Source organism: Biomphalaria glabrata, chromosome 2, assembly GCF_947242115.1.
Source record: "Biomphalaria glabrata chromosome 2, xgBioGlab47.1, whole genome shotgun sequence".
Taxonomy (NCBI): domain Eukaryota; kingdom Metazoa; phylum Mollusca; class Gastropoda; family Planorbidae; genus Biomphalaria; species Biomphalaria glabrata.
The window spans coordinates 52,027,550-52,046,017 of record NC_074712.1 but is presented as its reverse complement, the minus strand read 5'-3'; the positions used below and the strand labels follow the sequence as shown (position 1 = coordinate 52,046,017).

The 18,468-nt window shown below is 31.8% G+C and overlaps 2 protein-coding genes across 3 annotated transcripts; both read right to left on the bottom strand.

The window, feature by feature from the left end:
* Positions 1–47: 47 nt before the first annotated feature.
* Positions 48–16,950, bottom strand: LOC106079093 (splicing factor 1-like). Of its 2 annotated transcripts, XM_013240214.2 has the most exons (13): positions 16,822–16,950; positions 14,311–14,493; positions 13,771–13,846; positions 12,242–12,394; positions 10,770–10,890; positions 10,515–10,667; positions 9,055–9,173; positions 8,803–8,907; positions 8,614–8,680; positions 8,403–8,525; positions 6,548–6,926; positions 2,754–2,861; positions 48–1,017 (listed from the first exon to the last, which is right to left on the bottom strand). In XM_013240214.2, exons 1-13 carry the CDS (start codon positions 16,856–16,858, stop codon positions 665–667), a joined length of 1,977 nt encoding a protein of 658 aa, XP_013095668.2. In that variant the 5' UTR covers positions 16,859–16,950; the 3' UTR covers positions 48–664. The 2 variants fall into 2 exon arrangements, with proteins under 2 accessions (XP_013095668.2, XP_055877290.1); XM_056021315.1 differs by lacking the exons at positions 13,771–13,846; positions 16,822–16,950 and having other exon boundaries at positions 14,311–14,450.
* Positions 3,907–5,995, bottom strand: LOC129924753 (piggyBac transposable element-derived protein 4-like). The gene is made up of 2 exons (XM_056021316.1): positions 5,853–5,995; positions 3,907–5,452 (listed from the first exon to the last, which is right to left on the bottom strand). Exons 1-2 carry the CDS (start codon positions 5,993–5,995, stop codon positions 3,907–3,909), a joined length of 1,689 nt encoding a protein of 562 aa, XP_055877291.1.
* Positions 16,951–18,468: the final 1,518 nt, after the last annotated feature.

Genomic DNA, 18,468 nt, shown 5'->3' with positions numbered 1-18,468 from the left:
CTAGACATTTGGCAGAGGGAAAAACAAACAACACAACAACACATCTAGAAAGCTAAAACTTTATAATTTATTTCACCTTTGAGTTCTGAGCATTTCATCCAGTGTCTCGAGTACAATAGACTACCACAACAACAATGTCAACATAAGTACTTACAGTCAGAATACACACTTGTTTTGCTGGAGACATGATATGACAAGACAGGGTCTAACAATGTTAACTAGTGCCGAGTTATAAGTAAAACATAGAACAAATTAGGAGAATAAAAGCATACAAGTCAATGGTGGCTTTGAAAAGACAAGACATAAAGTCCATGGGGAATAATACATGTTTTATAAGCCACAGTTCAGAAATGTTTCTGACTGAAGTGTACAATTAAATACTGAACATCATGTGACATACTGCATTCATCTGATTCTCAAGTATATCAAAATGTATGAAAAAATATCAAAGGTTTTAAAATATGTTTTAAAATATAGTTAACAGTTCTTTTTGCTGTCCTGCAAGATTATACTTCTTAAGAAACAATTAAGTTCAATGTCTAGATGTCCAGATAAACACTGGCTCTGCATACATGATCTATTCAGTCAGTCACTAATGTAACTTTTCATAAACATTGACACATACTGCTAAGTGTACTGTTTCCTTGTTTACCTATACAAAGTTTTAACTGGGTGGAGGTGGTGGCGGAGGTCCAGCCATCATCATTGGGTTTATACCCCCCATTCTCTGGTTACTGTAGGACATGGGAGGGGGTGGAGGGGGCGCAAACGTGTTAAACTGGTGACCTGTACTTGTCTGAGGTGGTGGTGGAGGTACAGCCGTGGTCATGAGAGGAGGCTGCACGGGCCCTGGGGGAGGTGGGGCTGACAGTGACATGGCCGGAGGAAGTGGTGGTTGCTGCCAAGGTGCCAAAGACACAGGTGGAGGGGGTGGCGCCGTCATCTGCTGTTGCCAAGGAGCTGTAGGTGTTGTTGTTGGAGGTGGCGGAGGTTGCTGAGTCTGTATGCCCATGTTACCTACAAAAAAACAACAACTCCAGTTTAAATCTAATTGAAAAATAAATTTGAAGTGGTCAATAAGTGTATTGAAAGAATTCAAAGAAGTTTAAGAATGAAATTTAGTTTCTTGCGCAATCAAAATGTCACAAATCAAGCAAAAGAAATAAAGTTTCTTTTTTTTTCTTCTTTTAACTTTCAAATAAAAAATCATTGACAACTGTTGAACAAAATAAACTGCAGAAATGATAGAAAAACAATAGTAAATATAAGTTCAGACTCCAGAGTGAACTAAAAGTGAAACTGATCAAAGTGAACAGAGAGAAACAAACACAACAATCAATAAATTAAAGAAAGTGTGTGAAACAAACAAACAACACTCTAACTACAATCAAATAAACTGCTCATATAGTAACAGACTCAATGGTTCCAGTTAACACTTTATTGAGTACAAATAGATTGAAGGTCAAGTTAGCTCAATACACAAATACAGACAGGATGGGTACAGATCAAGTGATAAGTATTTACTATTATTCTTAACAATCTGGACTTTAAGAAAGCTTTATTTATTTGATTTTGTTTCTTTACACTTCAAACATGAGATAATACAATTGAAACTCAACAAACTTTCTGCTTTAAACACGAGGAAGAATACTGTCATTAAAATTACATACAAGAAAAACATTTGAAAACAAAAAATCATTTTCCTCCTTTTAAAAAACTACTGCAAGCATAGAAATTTTCAGTACTAATAGATATTGTGAGCAGAGATTAAAACAAATAAAAATACGAAAAGTGACTTTGATTTACATGAAATGACTACCAGGATGATCAATTTCACCATTACATCTAGATGTCATGGTACACATACAAAATAACCAATCCAAATCCAGGCCTTACATATGATTGTAATAGTTTTTGCTTGCAGACATTTCTAAAATAAGGTGAAGAAAGAATGACAGACAGACAGACACCCCCATATTTTACAGATACTGCTGTATAATAAACAAAACAAAAAATACAAATACTCAAAGCATAACTAGGGCCACTAATAGTTCTTCAAAAAGATTTGCAAACAAAATGATATAAACTGATAGACTTAACGAGGGCCTGTAAGTGCTGACATACTTAGTTTAAAAAACAATGCTGAGAAAATAGCTTCAAAAAAATACAACAATGTATTCAATCAAGACATTCAAGTAAACATGATCAATTCCACACATTGGAACCAGAATGCCTCTGCTGATTATTTGAATCATGAGTCCTGCTGTAGCAATCATCAGACACTTTGGAAGTGAATTGTGGGCTAAGCCTATTAAGGTTTCCATTGTAGAAACCCTGAGATTGATTTTCAAACTTAACTAGTGGACTAGAGCCTTGATACATAAATGAGTTATTCCCCCCACGGTTAAGAGGACTTTGATAGCTCCCAGGAATGTGTAAGTTATTTTGAGGAGGATATTCAGACACAGTGCTACTGACTCTCTGACTACTGTGAGGACCAATGGAAGTAACCCCTTGACTGTTTACATTATTTTGATAGTTCATACTATTCATTAACATCATGTTACGACCAGCTGAACTGTATTGTCCAACATCTCCATTTTGACAAGACATATTCTGCTGTAGAGTTGGACCCTGAACATTATGTAGATTCTGTTGAGCTAAGTGATTGTTGAATGTTGATGAAGGTCCACTCATAGGTGGTGGAGGAGGTGGCGGCGGTGGTGGTGGCAGATTCAGCAAAGATGCCTTACCTGCAAGAGGTTGCTGCATCCATGGAGGTGTTGGCTGTACTGGACTCTGACTACTTGTCGGGGGTGGAGGTGGTGGCGCCAATAATGTAGGAGGAGGGGGAGGCATGGCTAAAACAAAAATAAATAAATTACCTGTAATGAATAGTTTCATCAATGAATTTAAAACAAAAATGTACGTCCAATTAATTTAGTTGCATTAAGATCTAATTTTGCTCAGCAATATCTGAATACTAATGTTTTAAACATGATCAATTAAATGAATCTAAATAAAACATATAATCCTGCTGAATGCAAATTGAAATAATAGATAAATAATTCAAATATTCAACACCCTTTAGAAAACACTATTATAATGAAATCCTTTATAGAACACTATTATAATGAAATCCTTTATAGAACACTATTATAATGAAATCCTTTATAGAACACTATTATAATGAAATCCTTTATAGAACACTATTATAATGAAATCCTTTATAGAACATTATTATAATGAAATCCTTTATAGAACACTATTATAATGAAATCCTTTATAGAACACTATTATAATGAAATCCTTTATAGAACACTATTATAATGAAATCCTTAACTCTTAACAGACTGCAGGTTTTTCTAGAAATTTGTCAGCGACTGGGGGTCTGTTACTTGGCAGGGCATAACTTTGTTAAATTACAGTTTTATATTGAGTGTTATACATCAATTTGTTTGAAATTGAAAGCTCTTTCAATTTATCTATGTTTGAAATCATTTTAAAATATATTTTTTCTTTTTAAAGAAATAATTATGTCATAAATTTTTTTTCAATAATTAATTTTTTTTAAAAATTCACATTCACAAAGAAGACAAAAAATAAATAAATAAATATATGATAATGATATTTACATTTTATTAAAATACATTCAATTCTGTATACAACTGACAAAAATGAAGTTAATTCATTGACAAATAAATTTTTTACAAATTTTTGAAAAAAATAATCATTTTCTAGAAAAATGATGACATCGACATGATTTTTTACTAGTTAGAAAATTATTATTTTTTATTTACTTAAACATCAAAATTATATTATAAACTATCCAGAAATAGAGTAAAACTTGTTAGTTACACATCTTATTATATAGTACAGTGAGAAATAGAACAAAAAAACAGGATTTTATAGTAATTTGTGGTACTGAGACAAACAGTTTCTTTCTTTTTGAAAACATAAAAACACATCACACACCTTGCATTTAACACTAGTTCTTCTAACTATTTTTTCATTACTGTAACATAATTTACAGTTCCCTCTCTTATCCATAAACTGTGGATCCATTGCATGCTTAAAATGAACAGGGGGCTTAGACGCGATTGGTACAGGATCGTCAATACCTATATCTCCTAACTCTCTAATTAATTCTTCAGTAAAATTAAGTTGGCCATATCTTGTGGGTCTTTTCAGCTCAGGTACATCTTTATTTTTATCCCTCCAGTCTTGAAAAAGAATATAGGAATTAACCCTAGCTATATCTAACATATGAAAAAAAATAGTCTTCCAATATTTATTTGTTTTACGAAGTACATTATATTTATTAATTAGCTGGTCACTTTTGTCAACACCCCCCATGTATTTATTATAGTCATGTACAATAGTTGGTTGATTCACAGTCAAATTTTCAAACTGTCCATTCGTTTTAGTCCGTCGTTTAGCTGTTACACTGTCATTGGCATCATGAATAGTCGACATTAATGATATGGTCTTATTGTCTCTCCACTGAACTGTCAATAACTGTCCATCCCTGATCCATCTCATGTCTCCCCTTTTAGATTTTTTTTCAAAATTTTTAACATCTTTTATAGCATTAGGAAAACCTTTTCTGGTCCTAAGAACAGTTCCACATGCTCCAATCCCTATAAACCAAAGATCTTTTAATAATTGGACACTAGTATAAAAGTTATCAAAAAAAAGCCTATACCCTTGCCTAGATATAGATTTAGTTAACTTCATCACCACCCCATAAGCTAATCCAAAAGGGCCATTATCCTGCTTTCCTAAATAAATATCAAAATCATAGGTATACCCACTTAAAGAATCAGCAAGGATCCACAGTTTCATGCCCCACTTTGTTGGCTTGTCTCGAATGTATTGTCGAAATGCATATTTACCTTTATTCCGAACCATTCTTTCATCAATAGAGACATTTTGATGAGGTTGGTAAAGCTTTATACATTTCATTCTAATGTATGTCGTTAACATTCTCACTTTACAGAGTTTATCATTGGGATCCTCTGTAAGTGGATTTGACACTTTAATAAAACACATTATTGCCTTGAATCTGTCACGTGACATAAAGGCTCTTGCCCAAAGTCCATTGTATAGAGATTTGGTTGACCAGAATCGCTCAATGTTGGGGACCTGAACAATGCCAGCATACATGATAAGTCCACAGAATCTGTAGAATTCGTCAGGGCTTAGTTCATACCAACTCTGGAACACACTTGGTTTCTGCAGTCCATGTTCAGTTGCATAGGTGTTGGTGTACTGACAGATTTGCAAAACAATATCCATTGTAAAATAAAGTTTAAAAAAGTCAATAGCTCTGAAAAATTGTTTAGCAGAGTCTCGTGTCCTAACTTGGTCAAGCTGTATACCAGGGACCCTTTCTGGAAGAAAGCTTGCTGGGGCCTCTGGCATAGTGTCCAGCACATCATAGCCATAGTTTCTGTTGATATACAAAAAAAAAAAAATTAGAAAAATTGACAAATGTACTTTGAAAATACAAAATTAAAAAACTTGAGGACTAGATTTCTAAATATAAAATTATTTACATTTGTATAATTATTAGATATCAACAGCTGACAAGCTACAAAGTGTAACAAAGGCTTGAATCAGCTGATCATGTAAACAAAGATGACTAGCATAGATGAGCTTATCAGAAGGCTTGATATTTTTCAAACTAAATATTTTTTTATGAAATAAAACAATGGGATTAACTAATAATTATTAAAAGAACAGAACAATTTCAATTACACATTGAAACGTTTTAGATATCTAGATCAGTAGATCTAGATCTAGACGATCGGTCTTGCTCTAGCCTAGGTCTAAAAATAATGGTTACTTACACGTTTGGCTGTGTCGCATTCAGAGTGCTGTTGGGAGGAATATTCTCATCATCTGAATCATCTGAAGAGTCAATGAGTTCCCAGACTTCATCATCACTTGAATCTACATCAGTTTCAGGCTGATAATCCGAATCTGAGTCCATTTTCGGCTTAGTTTTAGCGAGCGTCAACAAGCGTGTGGCTTTCTAAAATCCAAAATGGCGTCGTGCCATCGTTCTCGTATTTACGTTTTTATAATGAACGAGAAATAATATATAAATAGAATTTGCAAATTTTTTTTGCACCAAACTATTTTATCTTCATTATATTTCATAGGGAAGCATATTTCATTAAAAAAAAATAATTTTTAAATAGTTTTATTTGTTGTCAAAAGTATGGTACACCAGAGTACCATTTCTTTGTTAGCCGTCTGCAGGGAGTTAATATCTTTGTGTACTCATTTTCTTGTCAAACATAGTATGTAGTTTATAAATATTTGTAATGACAGCAAAATCAAACTTCTTTAAGTATTTAATTCTTTGGACCCTTAACACCTTACTAGCCTGAGATTCTACGGACAGAGCCTAAGGTAAGGTGACATATTGATCTGGCAAAGCATAGCTTTTGTCCATGCAGATGGATAAATCAGGCTGACAGTTGTTTTGTTTTTAAGCACTAGCACATATGATTAAAAAAATCTTTTAAAATTGACTAACCTAAAGTACCAGATGTTGGTGGCATTGAACTATTCATCATTGGTTGCTGTTGACTAGGTTGGGATCCCATAGGCTGCTGCTGTTGCCAGGGGCGAATCATGTTTGGACCTTGCTGTTGTTGCATGGGAGGCATAGGAGGCATGTTTCCCATTCCACCAATCATAGGTTGTTGCTGAGAGGCTGGAGGAGGCAGAAGACCTGGTGGAGCTTGCATGCCGGGGGGAGGTTGCATGGGAGTTGACATCAGTGGCATTGGCATGCGAGCATGTGGATTCATTTGGGGTGGACCATTGGGCTGCATCCCCATAGGTGGTCTAGTCATCATTGGCCCGCCAGGTCCCATTGGAGGTCTGTTCATTTGCCATGGAGAGTTCATAGCCTTCAGAAAAAACAAATGAACAAATAGGAGTCACTGTTTCTGGTCATACTTCTTTGAATATATGCCAGTAACTAGAGATAAGATCATTTTATCGGTCCAACAAATGGAAATTAAGTTTGACTACAACTGTCCATCTCAGCATTACTACTACAATAATAACAATATATAGATTCACATCCTTAACTTACACAAACACAAAATCAGTGCTTTATAAATTAAGGTTCTATGTACTTCTCTGTGACAATGACTGTTGATTGGACTTTAAGTTAGAAAAAAAGTTATTAACTACACTATATGAAATTAGTGAATTGTTTTTGCCAGAGAAATCCATGTGAACATATCTAGATCTATTATAATCTGGTTTATTATTAATCAAATCTATTTTATCTACTTCTACTACAGACCATATGTTTAATCAAGAATAGCAAATCTCTGGATAGATATAATGAAAGCTCAAATATTTTTTTTTTAGTTACAATTTGTATTATTAAAAAACATGTACAGTGGAAGCTAGAGATATGAGCTGCTCTACAAACGAGTAATTCGAGATACGAGCAGCGGCGAGAGTGAAATTTGTTTGATTTACGAGCAACAAGTCGAGTTACGTGTTGAGCTTTATAGCTAAAGCCTATCGACGATGATCGTGTCAAATTGGATCTTTCCGTTCTCACTCAAAACCATAATTGCCAGACGGGAAAATGGGGAGAAGTTGCCTCAGCCACTACTTGGACAAAAACAGCAGAGTGTGTACACCATGATCTCGAACATTTGCACTTAACAAAGGCTCGTCTCGGTAGTGTGAGTGATGTAGCTAGCAAGTGATTTTAATTGGAATTATTTTTGTGCATCATGGGGCACAAGAAAATTAATTTAAGTGCTAAGTCAAATGATACGAAGAAGAGGATGATATCCATCGAAACAAAGCAGTGTTGTTTTGTTTATGCTGTTAATGAAGTGTTGTTTACGTAGCCTTAGTTTTGTGCAATCAACTCGTCCTCCCTCCCCCTCACTCTGTTAGCCACAGTGGTCAGCCAACCGATACTATTCTGTACATTGACCATTGCGTTACATACATCTTTTCTGCATTTCTCATTTCATTATTTATTTTAGTGTTTATGTCTACGTGTTTCATGTACATTTATTAATTCATAACATGTCGTGTACATTTATTAATTCATAACATGTCTTTTTCAGCATTTAGGTCACTTTGGGACTTTATATAGGGTTAGAACCAATTCATTGGGTTTATTTTATATGGGGAAAATTTGTTCGAAATACAAGTAGATCGACTTACAAGCTCGGGTCTGGAATAAATTAAACTCGTATCTCGAGGTTCCATTGTATTATTTAAAGAGAACAAACTTCAATCTTTCAGTTGTTGTAAGTTAAATCAGATAGTTAAGTCTAGTCGATCATTAAGGCTTTGTGCTTTAAGCATATTACTGCTATAAAATAAGAAATTAGTAGATCTTGTACCATTGGATTAGGAGGTGGATTTGACAAGAGTGGTCTTCCAAAATTGGCGGCAGGATTTTGATTGGGTGCCTCAGATTTTGGAGGTGGAGGTCCTTCACCAAGCTCTGCCATCAATGACATGTACTGAAATGTAAAAATGGTTGAATAATCAGTTTCATAAAACCTTTAGAAGCTATAAATGTTTAATGCTATTCAGTATTATTAATCATACTTCACTGTCCATTTTAGCCCTGTCTGCTGGGTTTTGCATTTGCTGCATACGGAATGTATCTCCTGGTCTGAAAAAAACAAACAAAAAGCAACAAAAATTTTTTTTAAATTATGTTTTTTTCATTAATTCATCTAGTACACTATCCTAAAATTTAAACAATTTGTTTACTATCCTCAAATTGAAAAGTACCTTTTTTGTTTACAGTCCTGAGCAATATGTCCTGTCCCTCCACACACAGTACAGATAATAGTATTTGTGACAATGGTTTGACTTTCTGCTATCTGTCGAAGTTTTCTGTTCAAACATGTTTTACACAAATAATGTTTTTGATCAAAATAAAACAATATTTTGTATAAACCCTTTAATGACCTTATCAATATTGTTAAATACTTTACAATCACTATACTAATTGCAAAAGGTTCAATTAATGTTACTACTTACGCTAAGCCATCATTTTCACGTAATGTTCCATTCAGCAATGCTAGCTCTCTAAGCTGTTGGCGTCTTAAATCATTCTGACCTTCAGGGACTTCAATGCCTTGTTTAATTATTTCTTTGATCTTTAAAAAACAAACAAAAGTTATTTCTAAGCTTAAATTAAATTGGCTATTTATCCTCTATATAGAACATTTACCATGTGAGAATAATGTCATTTCTTCCATTCCATTTTATGATAAATTGGGAGCAACATAATTACTTTACTTAGTCACATTCTAAACCTAGATCTAAGATATAGATCTATATATTTATAATCTGACCCAGATCTCAATTTAATCCATTTCACACATAAACAAAATAGATATAGACCTTCCTATTCATATATATTCCAATACAATTATATTCATTTCTTCAAAGCAAGAAACACTGCCTGCACCATATAGTTTCGGCATGATTATCAATGAATATTGAATAAATGAATCTAGGATTAGCTAAGCTTAATCTAAGAAAGAAAACTGCACATGCCCATGCTGGAAGGAAATAGAAAACCATAAATATACATTTTTAAAATTTATTTCCATTTCACATTATAAAACAAATAATGAAATTAATATTTAAGAAGATGAAATACTATTTTTATGTCATAGAAATAAATAGTGGCAGTTAGAAACACTGCTCTAACAGCTGTCAGAGTGGTTAGTGTATTAGCTTGAGGAGGCTTTAGCCCTCAACTTTAAATTCAGTTTGTTTGCCTTTTTAAAAAAAAAAAAAAAAAAAAAAAAAAAAAAAAAAAAGCATTTCAAAAGCAATCACTCAGATACCACCTTCCCCTACCCATTTCCAACTTGTTGAGACAAGTGATAGGATAGTAGCATATTGAGAAAGCTAGAAGCATGAAATTGTGCCAAACAAAAACAATTGGTAAACATATTTGTAATAGTGCAGATGTATTATTGTTAGTCAGATCTATTACAAATGTAAATACATACAAACTAAATGACACAACTACGCTTAATACAAGCTTTGTTTTTTTAAACATTTTTTTTTTGTTTTTCTTGTTTTCTCTATGGGGACAGGTACACATAGCACAAAAGCAGACATGATACACTTGTTATCCACACCATTATTTTTCAATACTTTATACATTCCTGCATTTTGAGCAGCTGCAATGCTTTTTCTTGAGTTCTTTCAACAATTCACATAGTATTATTAGAGCATGTCAAATAAGTGCTAATTGGGGCAACAGCTGAGTGCATGCCTAAACTGAGATGATAATGGCTAATATTTTTTATTCTCTAAAAGATTTCAATATTTGTAACATTTATTTACTTGAAAGTCAAAATTTCAATAATTACGTAAATCAACCTTCTATACATATTGCTAATGTGTTGTGAAGTTTGTTTAGATAGTTTTTAATTAGAATAGTATAAAAGCTAGAAAGGTTTTATTTTGAATTAACAAACCTTTTCAACTGCTTTTTTAACATTTTCTGGATTATTTGCTGTGACATAAGCATGTAAGGGTTCATCTTCTCCAGGTAATGGCTGACCATCTTTACGACCTATTTTACCATCCTTTACAGATCCTTTGCCTCTGATAATAATTTTGGCTCCAGTCTAAAAATGACAATGCATCAAAAATTCAGTAAAAGAAACTTTAGAACTATCTTTTGTTTCTGTTAAGTGTATTCTATTTATAATCTGTCATTTTATACTTACATCCTTTTCAAGGGTCTTCAAGGTGTTACCTCTAGGTCCAATCAACAAGCCAACAAAGTTTATATCTGGATGTTCTTCTTGGGGTATCATGACTTTATCACTAACTCTAATGACAGGGGGCCTAAAGAATAACATAATAATATATGTTTTAAATCAATCTTTACGATATGTTCAAATAGTACATTAAACTTAACATTCATATTTTATCAATTCTTTGAAAAATAAAGAAAAAAAATCCACCATGGGAATCAAATCATGTTATTAGCACCTTTTTTTAACTAATTTAAGTGAACCGGCCTTAAAATTAGGGTTACTTGATTTCCATCAAAAGGAGACATGTCCTCCCTTTTGAGGTTATGTCCTCCGTCTATAAAAAGTAAATGGGCTTTTTTACTCTTTTGCTTACTTTAACGATATTTTCAACAATCAAATTCAAATTCTTCATATGTTCTGGATTAAACACAGAACCTCATTTATAGATAAAGCAGTCAGATGTAGTAGTCTACTTATAGGCCTGGGTATTGACGTCAACAATGATCTATTGTTTCAGTGCAGTTTTAATTTTGAAAAAACATTTTTGATGGCACACTGGACAAAAGAAAGAAATAGACTGCATTGTCTAAAGCAATCTAAAATTAGAGGCATTTTTTCTCACTCCAAAAAAAAAAACCCCCCAAAAAAAACCACTTAGGTAAAATATGCTTTGTCTGAGAATAATGACAGCTAAGATTTACTGATAAATTTTATCTATTTATTACAAGCCTTTTTTTTTTTTTTTAAATTCTCTTAGTCATTTTTTGTCTTTTTTGGTAACTCTACATACATCTGAGTAAAGCACTTGGCTTCTGAACCGGGGATCCCGGGTTCGAATTCTGGGACTTTAATTTTGGGATCTTCGGGCGCCTCTGAGCCTACACCCAGCTTTAATGGGTATCTGACATTTGTTGGGGAAAAGAAAAGGAGGTTGGTCGTTGTGCTGGCCACATGACTTCCTCGTTAACCGTAGGCCACAGAATCAGAAGACCTTTACATCATCTGCCCTATAGACCACAAGGTCTGAAATGGGAACTTTACTACATACATCTGACAGTCAAACATATAGATCTATAAAATAACATTTAAAAGAAAAGAAAAATGGCTGCCAAAAAGTTTGTACTTCTTTGCACATAACATTAAAATTATCTAAAATATTTCTAGAATGAAGTGACCTTTATAAAATTCTCAAAGGTTTATGTTTGAAATTTCTGTTTTTTGATAAGTTCATGAAAAGTTGTCAAAATAAATGATATATAAAACAATTTATAAAAACAATTTTAAATAAACATGACAAATTGCAAGCTAACAGTAGGTATTAAAAAAAATTAAACCATGAAGGCAATAAAAAAATATAAGCACATTTGTAAACCTACATATATACACACACATACACACAATTATAAAGTCATTCGAAAAATAACACAAAACTGGTTTACTTGTAATCACTAGGTGGCTTATATTCAGCATTTAATTTCATAGCTTCTTGAATCAATCTGTGGCGTTCTTCTTCAAGCTTTTTACGTGTTCTATATTCACGGGTATTCAGCCTTTTACCTTCATTATTATATATTGGTTCAGGAGAGGGTGACCTAAGTTAAAAAAAAAATTCTTACTGGTATAAAACAAAAACTTTAAATTATTTTTTAAATTATGTTTTATACTTTTTTTTTTAGAAGCAACATATTATTCTTTAAATGTCTTAAATTAAATTTTAGTTTTCACTAAGTTGGGAAATATTGAGGTAGTTGCTAGCAAATAAAATAATTTTATAAGTGAAAAATTAAATTAAAAACGTGTTTAAAAAAAAAACAAAAAAACAAAGTGACATAGGAGTTATGTAAAGATATAATTTGACTACATTTCTGCCAAATACAGTATTATTTTATAAGTAAACTGATGAGCCGTTTCCTTCTGTTAAAACTATGTACCTAACCTGTAAGGCGATTAACAAAGAAAGAGAGTTAGCAAAAAAATGGATTATGTTCATTGGGCAATCCAGTGTGTACTCTCTCAAACACCCTTTTCTGTAGGTAATGATTAGTGAATGGAGACAATCCATTATTAAACATTAGGTCATCAATCATAAACAATGCTCATGATTTCAAATACAGAGAGTGAAAAACAATTATTACACACAATTTGGATTGATCATAAATTATGTTATTAAACCTGAAACGTAATATTTGATATTAAAAATGTAGACATATTACTAAAATAATTATTCCCACAGCTTTTAAAATACTAGAAACGGACACCATGGCGGATGTCGAATCATTTCAAGTTAATGAGATTGAGAATTTTAAAAAAAGTATACATTTTATTCAATTACAGATCACTATCTAATTTTAAAATGAATGCTCACGCTTTAAAATGAAGCAATTTAAAAGGGTAATATATGAATAATATTACACCTGAAATCTTAATACCAATTATCAAAAATACAAAAACATTTTAAAACTTCATACATCTTTTAAGTTATGAAAATGAATTAATATTCATCAATTGTTTACTAAAATTTTAAGACAACGCAAAAAGAAAAATTAATGAACCAAGTGTCAAAGTTAACAACCCTCCCTTTGTATGAATCTATTTCTCTGAAATAAAACCCGGTAGTTGATGGACTACAGTCCAAGCACCTGAGCTGAAGACCTGTTCCTGTCCAACGAAGGGACAAATTAGAAAAAAAAATTACCTTGATTACATTGATAAGGATATCTCAGTGCTACAATTCTAAAAAAAAAAAATCCAATCAAAAGACTAAATGAAAATATTTTTTTAAAGGTAAATTTTGTTTTCTGCAACATAGATATCCTTAGAGTGAAAAGGACAAAATTTAAGTGGCTTCCAAACCAATGCTGATGCTGACACTGATTGAGAGCCTTTGCTGTGATATAAAGTGAGCAGCAGTTAGGATTAATTATGATGCCCCATTTAGATCATATGTTGTTTCTTAAACCAAGCAAACCTTTGCTCAGGATTAGCAGGAATTCCCAGATCTCCTGTTCTCAGCTTACGAGTTATTTCCTCAATTTGAAGATGAACTGCAATAAAAGGGGTTAACAAAAGCCGGCATTATACCATAATATACTACACACAAAAAAACATCAGAGGGCAACATTTTTTAATATATTCAAAACCATCAGAAATTGAATCCTAGAACCATTAATGTTATCAGACTGTATAATAATTGTTAATTACATATATACTATACAAATAATATGCTTATAATTAAATAAACCATCAACAATTATACAATACAATTAATAGTAAATATGTAACTAATAAAAATAAATGCAATGAAAATAAAAAAGTGAATATAAGTTTTTCACTATCACAATAAGATTATCATTAGTTCAATTATGTCTAAGTAATATCATTTTAAAACATAAAATAATAGTGAAGTTAAGTTTGCAACAATAATATTTCAAACAATGATATGATCAAGGCTTCGCAGAGAATCAATCAAACAAACTGATACCAATGGTTTAAAAAGTACTAAACATACCAACATATTGCCGCTGTTGAGATTCTGACAAATTTGCAGGGATCACAGTTGGCATCCCAGGAATAACTATTTTGTCCTCATCAGTATTCCATCTACTTCTTCTCTTTTTTTTACGATCTGAGCTTCCAAATCCATCTCCACTATTGCTTAATTCTTCACCACTATTCCAGTTTTCTGGAACTCCTTTAGAAAGTAAACATTATATAAAATTAGCCATAGACATAAGACCTATTTAAATGCAAATTTATACGTTTTTTACTTCTAATATATAGATAGAACTGAGAATTACTGTTTTTTTAAAATGACCCATAAGACAAGATGTATCCCCCTCCTCATATATTAGGTAATAAAGAATCTATAAATAGTATCTTTACTATATTCTAAATAATTTTTATATCTAAATCTATGGTGTGCAATGTGGGCAGTTTCATAAGCTGAATTATAACACTTTGAAAACACCATACTTCTTATGTGTTAGAGAGTTTCTTAACTTAATATGTTTTATTCTTAAAGGTAGCGATAAAAAAATGTTTGAAACTTTAAGCTCTTGAAAGCATCGACCTGACACACTTTAAAGGGAAACTCCGAAGGTTATTCAATTTGAGTTATTGACATATTTAAATTCTGCATGAAAAGTTGTAATAGTAAACATTTTACCATTTTGTATTTAAATGCTTAGAAACATTTGTATTTAAAAAATTAACAGTAAATTCTTGACAACTAAAAAAAAAAAAACCGGATTCTTTGAGATTTTGTTTTAAGCTATTTCAAACGTCACTTCCCTCAACAATACTGAAAGAGAAACTACATTTAACCAATCGAACAAACTGGACAGTACAAGGCTAGTCGAGACTATGTGTAGTCGGTCATGACAAGACAACCAAGCGATAGTGTTTGTTGTGTTTTGAGTGGTCTGGCAAGAAAATACACACTGCCGTGGTTACTCCTGCATGTAAATCTACTTTTAATGTAATACGCATTTTTTCTTTGCATACAAGATCCTAGATCTAACTGCATAGTATAGATGAAGATATATTTCTTTTACGAGAATGTAAACTTTGCTGTATAGTTTCCCGTTATACAGAAGTCAATAGATTAAATTAAATGTATTTGTGACTTCACATAGAAACCCAGTGAAAGTCTGACTGTTTTGGATGCGCCGGAAAATTATGTTGGAAAAACATCAATTACTAAGTTATTATTGCAAATAAAAAAAAAAGAATAATATATTCATTATCTGTAAATAAAAACATATATTATATCAACAATTGTCAAAACCATTGGAGTTTCCCTTTAAATTTAACATCAAATCTAAATTTAACTATGAGTAGTAATATTATCTACTTTTAAAGACAAATGGATGAGGAATTCATAGATTATGACAATCAGTTTTTCTTAGGTCTAATCCTTATCACCTTATGGAAATATACAATTTCAATCATAACAAATGTCGGCGACTGAGCTTAACTTGTTTGATTGGTGTCAGTTATTCTAGATCTAGAATAATCTAGTTTATTCTAGATAGAATAAATATGATAATAGATTGATAGAGATCTAAATAAAAAAGAAGAACAGATATGCCTTGAACTTGAATTCTGTAACTGGACAAAAACTAGAGTCTAGGTGACCTAGGTCTAGATATAAAACTTAATAGATTATGAGTTAGTTATTTTAGAATATAGATCTAGATCTATATCAAATAGATCTAGATATCTAGTATTATATCATATTCATTGATTATAATAAATTATATTAATATTTTTATATGCACTGAATATCATCAATATTATTCAATATAATTATTATAATATGCAGTTTAAAAATTAAATTTAAATGAGTTTAAAATTAAATCTTATCCAGACTAGACTCTAGACTAGATATATATCTAGACCCTCTATGTATATGTAGAAATTTACAATCGACATGAAGTTGAACTATCATCCCACTATGTATATGTAGTAATATGTACAAATTTACAATCGACATTCGATTATGAGTTAGTTATTTTAGAATATAGATCTAGATCTATATCAAATAGATCTAGATATCTAGTATTATATCATATTCATTGATTATAATAAATTATATTAATATTTTTATATGCACTGAATATCATCAATATTATTCAATATAATTATTATAATATGCAGTTTAAAAATTAAATTTAAATGAGTTTAAAATTAAATCTTATCCAGACTAGACTCTAGACTAGATATATATCTAGACCCTCTATGTATATGTAGAAATTTACAATCGACATGAAGTTGAACTATCATCCCACTATGTATATGTACAAATTTACAATCGACATGAACGTGTTCTAAAAATAGACTGTCTGAATACGCTCCGCCATGTTGAGTTGTATGGAAATCATAAATTTAGTCTAAATGTTATGAGATACAGATAACGTTGCATTTCATTATAATCAAGATTTTGAGTGGATCGTAGACTGATAGAAAAGCAATTTCAAACATTTAACAATAGCATTTTCATAGTTAAAGCTTATATTACCATCACTTAACGGTCTTTTGACTCCGCTTTGAAACATTTTAATTATAAAATCTAGTAAATTAGAATCGTGCGTATCCAGGTAACCCGGATATTAAACTAAAAACTGTGATCTATTTCCTTTGAGCAATTTAAAAACATAGAATGATAGATGTAGATTGTGTCCAATTATCTACGTCATTTTTTTTTTTAAATTTTAATCTGAAATTATTTGTTTATACTTTTAGCTATATTTAGCTCAGTTTAAACCATTTGGTTTAACTATTTGACTATTTCTGATATATTCTCATCTCAAGTTAAATCTGTGAATATTGTAATAACAGTTATAATGAGTTTTCGTTCGTATAAGAAGTTTTGTTAAAGTTATGTTAAGTTTATTTATTAAAAATATAAATCGCCTAAATTGGTTCAGTTGTACTAGCTGTCTGAAGTGACCAACGACCAACCAACAACAATGGGAGGGGGCGGCGAAAAAATATGTTATTTTCAATGTAATATATCTGAATATTAGTAAAATTACATTATTACTAATGTTTGAAAAATTAAAATATCTTAAATAGTAGACGTCATTTCATATTCTAAAAGACCTTGTCAAATGTAGACCTTTTTTTTTTTTGTAGAGGCGTTTGCAACAACATGGGTCAAATGGTCAAAACGTTTTGAAGAAAACATTTCAAAACGTCTCCGCTAGTGTTTCTTCTGGAATTTTTTTTTATCTCTGATTGGTCGAATTTCTTCCGACCATTGCACTTCATTATAGTGACGACTTTTGTGTGAAAAAAAAAAGGTCCGCGACAGAGACGTCTTACTTAACACGAAGAATATTCTACAAAAGATCACACCCATTACAAACGTCCGTGCGCAATATGTTGGCTTACCTAGAATGTCCCTCGCATAATACTATTGGCCAGGGTTGCCTCTTTATTATTAGACTTAATATGAATAGTGCGTGCTGAAAGAAAACACACCACTATTGGCTTTTGTATATTCCCTCTTCTTACTTCAAGAAACAGGCTTTGTAGGCGCCAGGAAAAAGAATTTCTGAAGTTGAAAATGTCAGAATAAGGAGTAATCAAACCCATTGCCGACTTGAGCGGAAATCTGCCGCATCTTTAATTCTATTCCCAGGAAGAAACTTTTACAACGCTTACAAATTTATCTAGGCAACACTATTTCGGGAAAAAAAACGCACTCGTTTTAGTGAAATTCATTACTTAAATTTGGTTTCTATACATAGTGTTAAATTAATATAAATAAAAAATATAACCTAAAAATTGTGTTTTTTAATTAAGACTAAGTTTCTTTTTCATTACATTCTTTAAAAAATGCAAAGTTAAAATTGAACACAAAACAAAAACCCATCCTGGTGGGCATGGGGAGACGAAAAAGATGCGAAAACGAAAGGAAAAAAAAAAAGGAATGGTCTACAAAAATAGATTTAAATCAGAGAGCTCTTTAGGTACAATGTCAGTCTTAGTGATTTTTTTTAAAAAAAAAAAAGAGGGGGGGGGGAGGGCATTTATTAATTTCGCACTCAGGCGGCCACAACCGTCGCGGCGGCCTTGTATATATTATACATATTTTTGTATATATTATATATATTACATATATATATAGGAGGCATGGGCGTAGCCAGGATTTTTTTTCGGA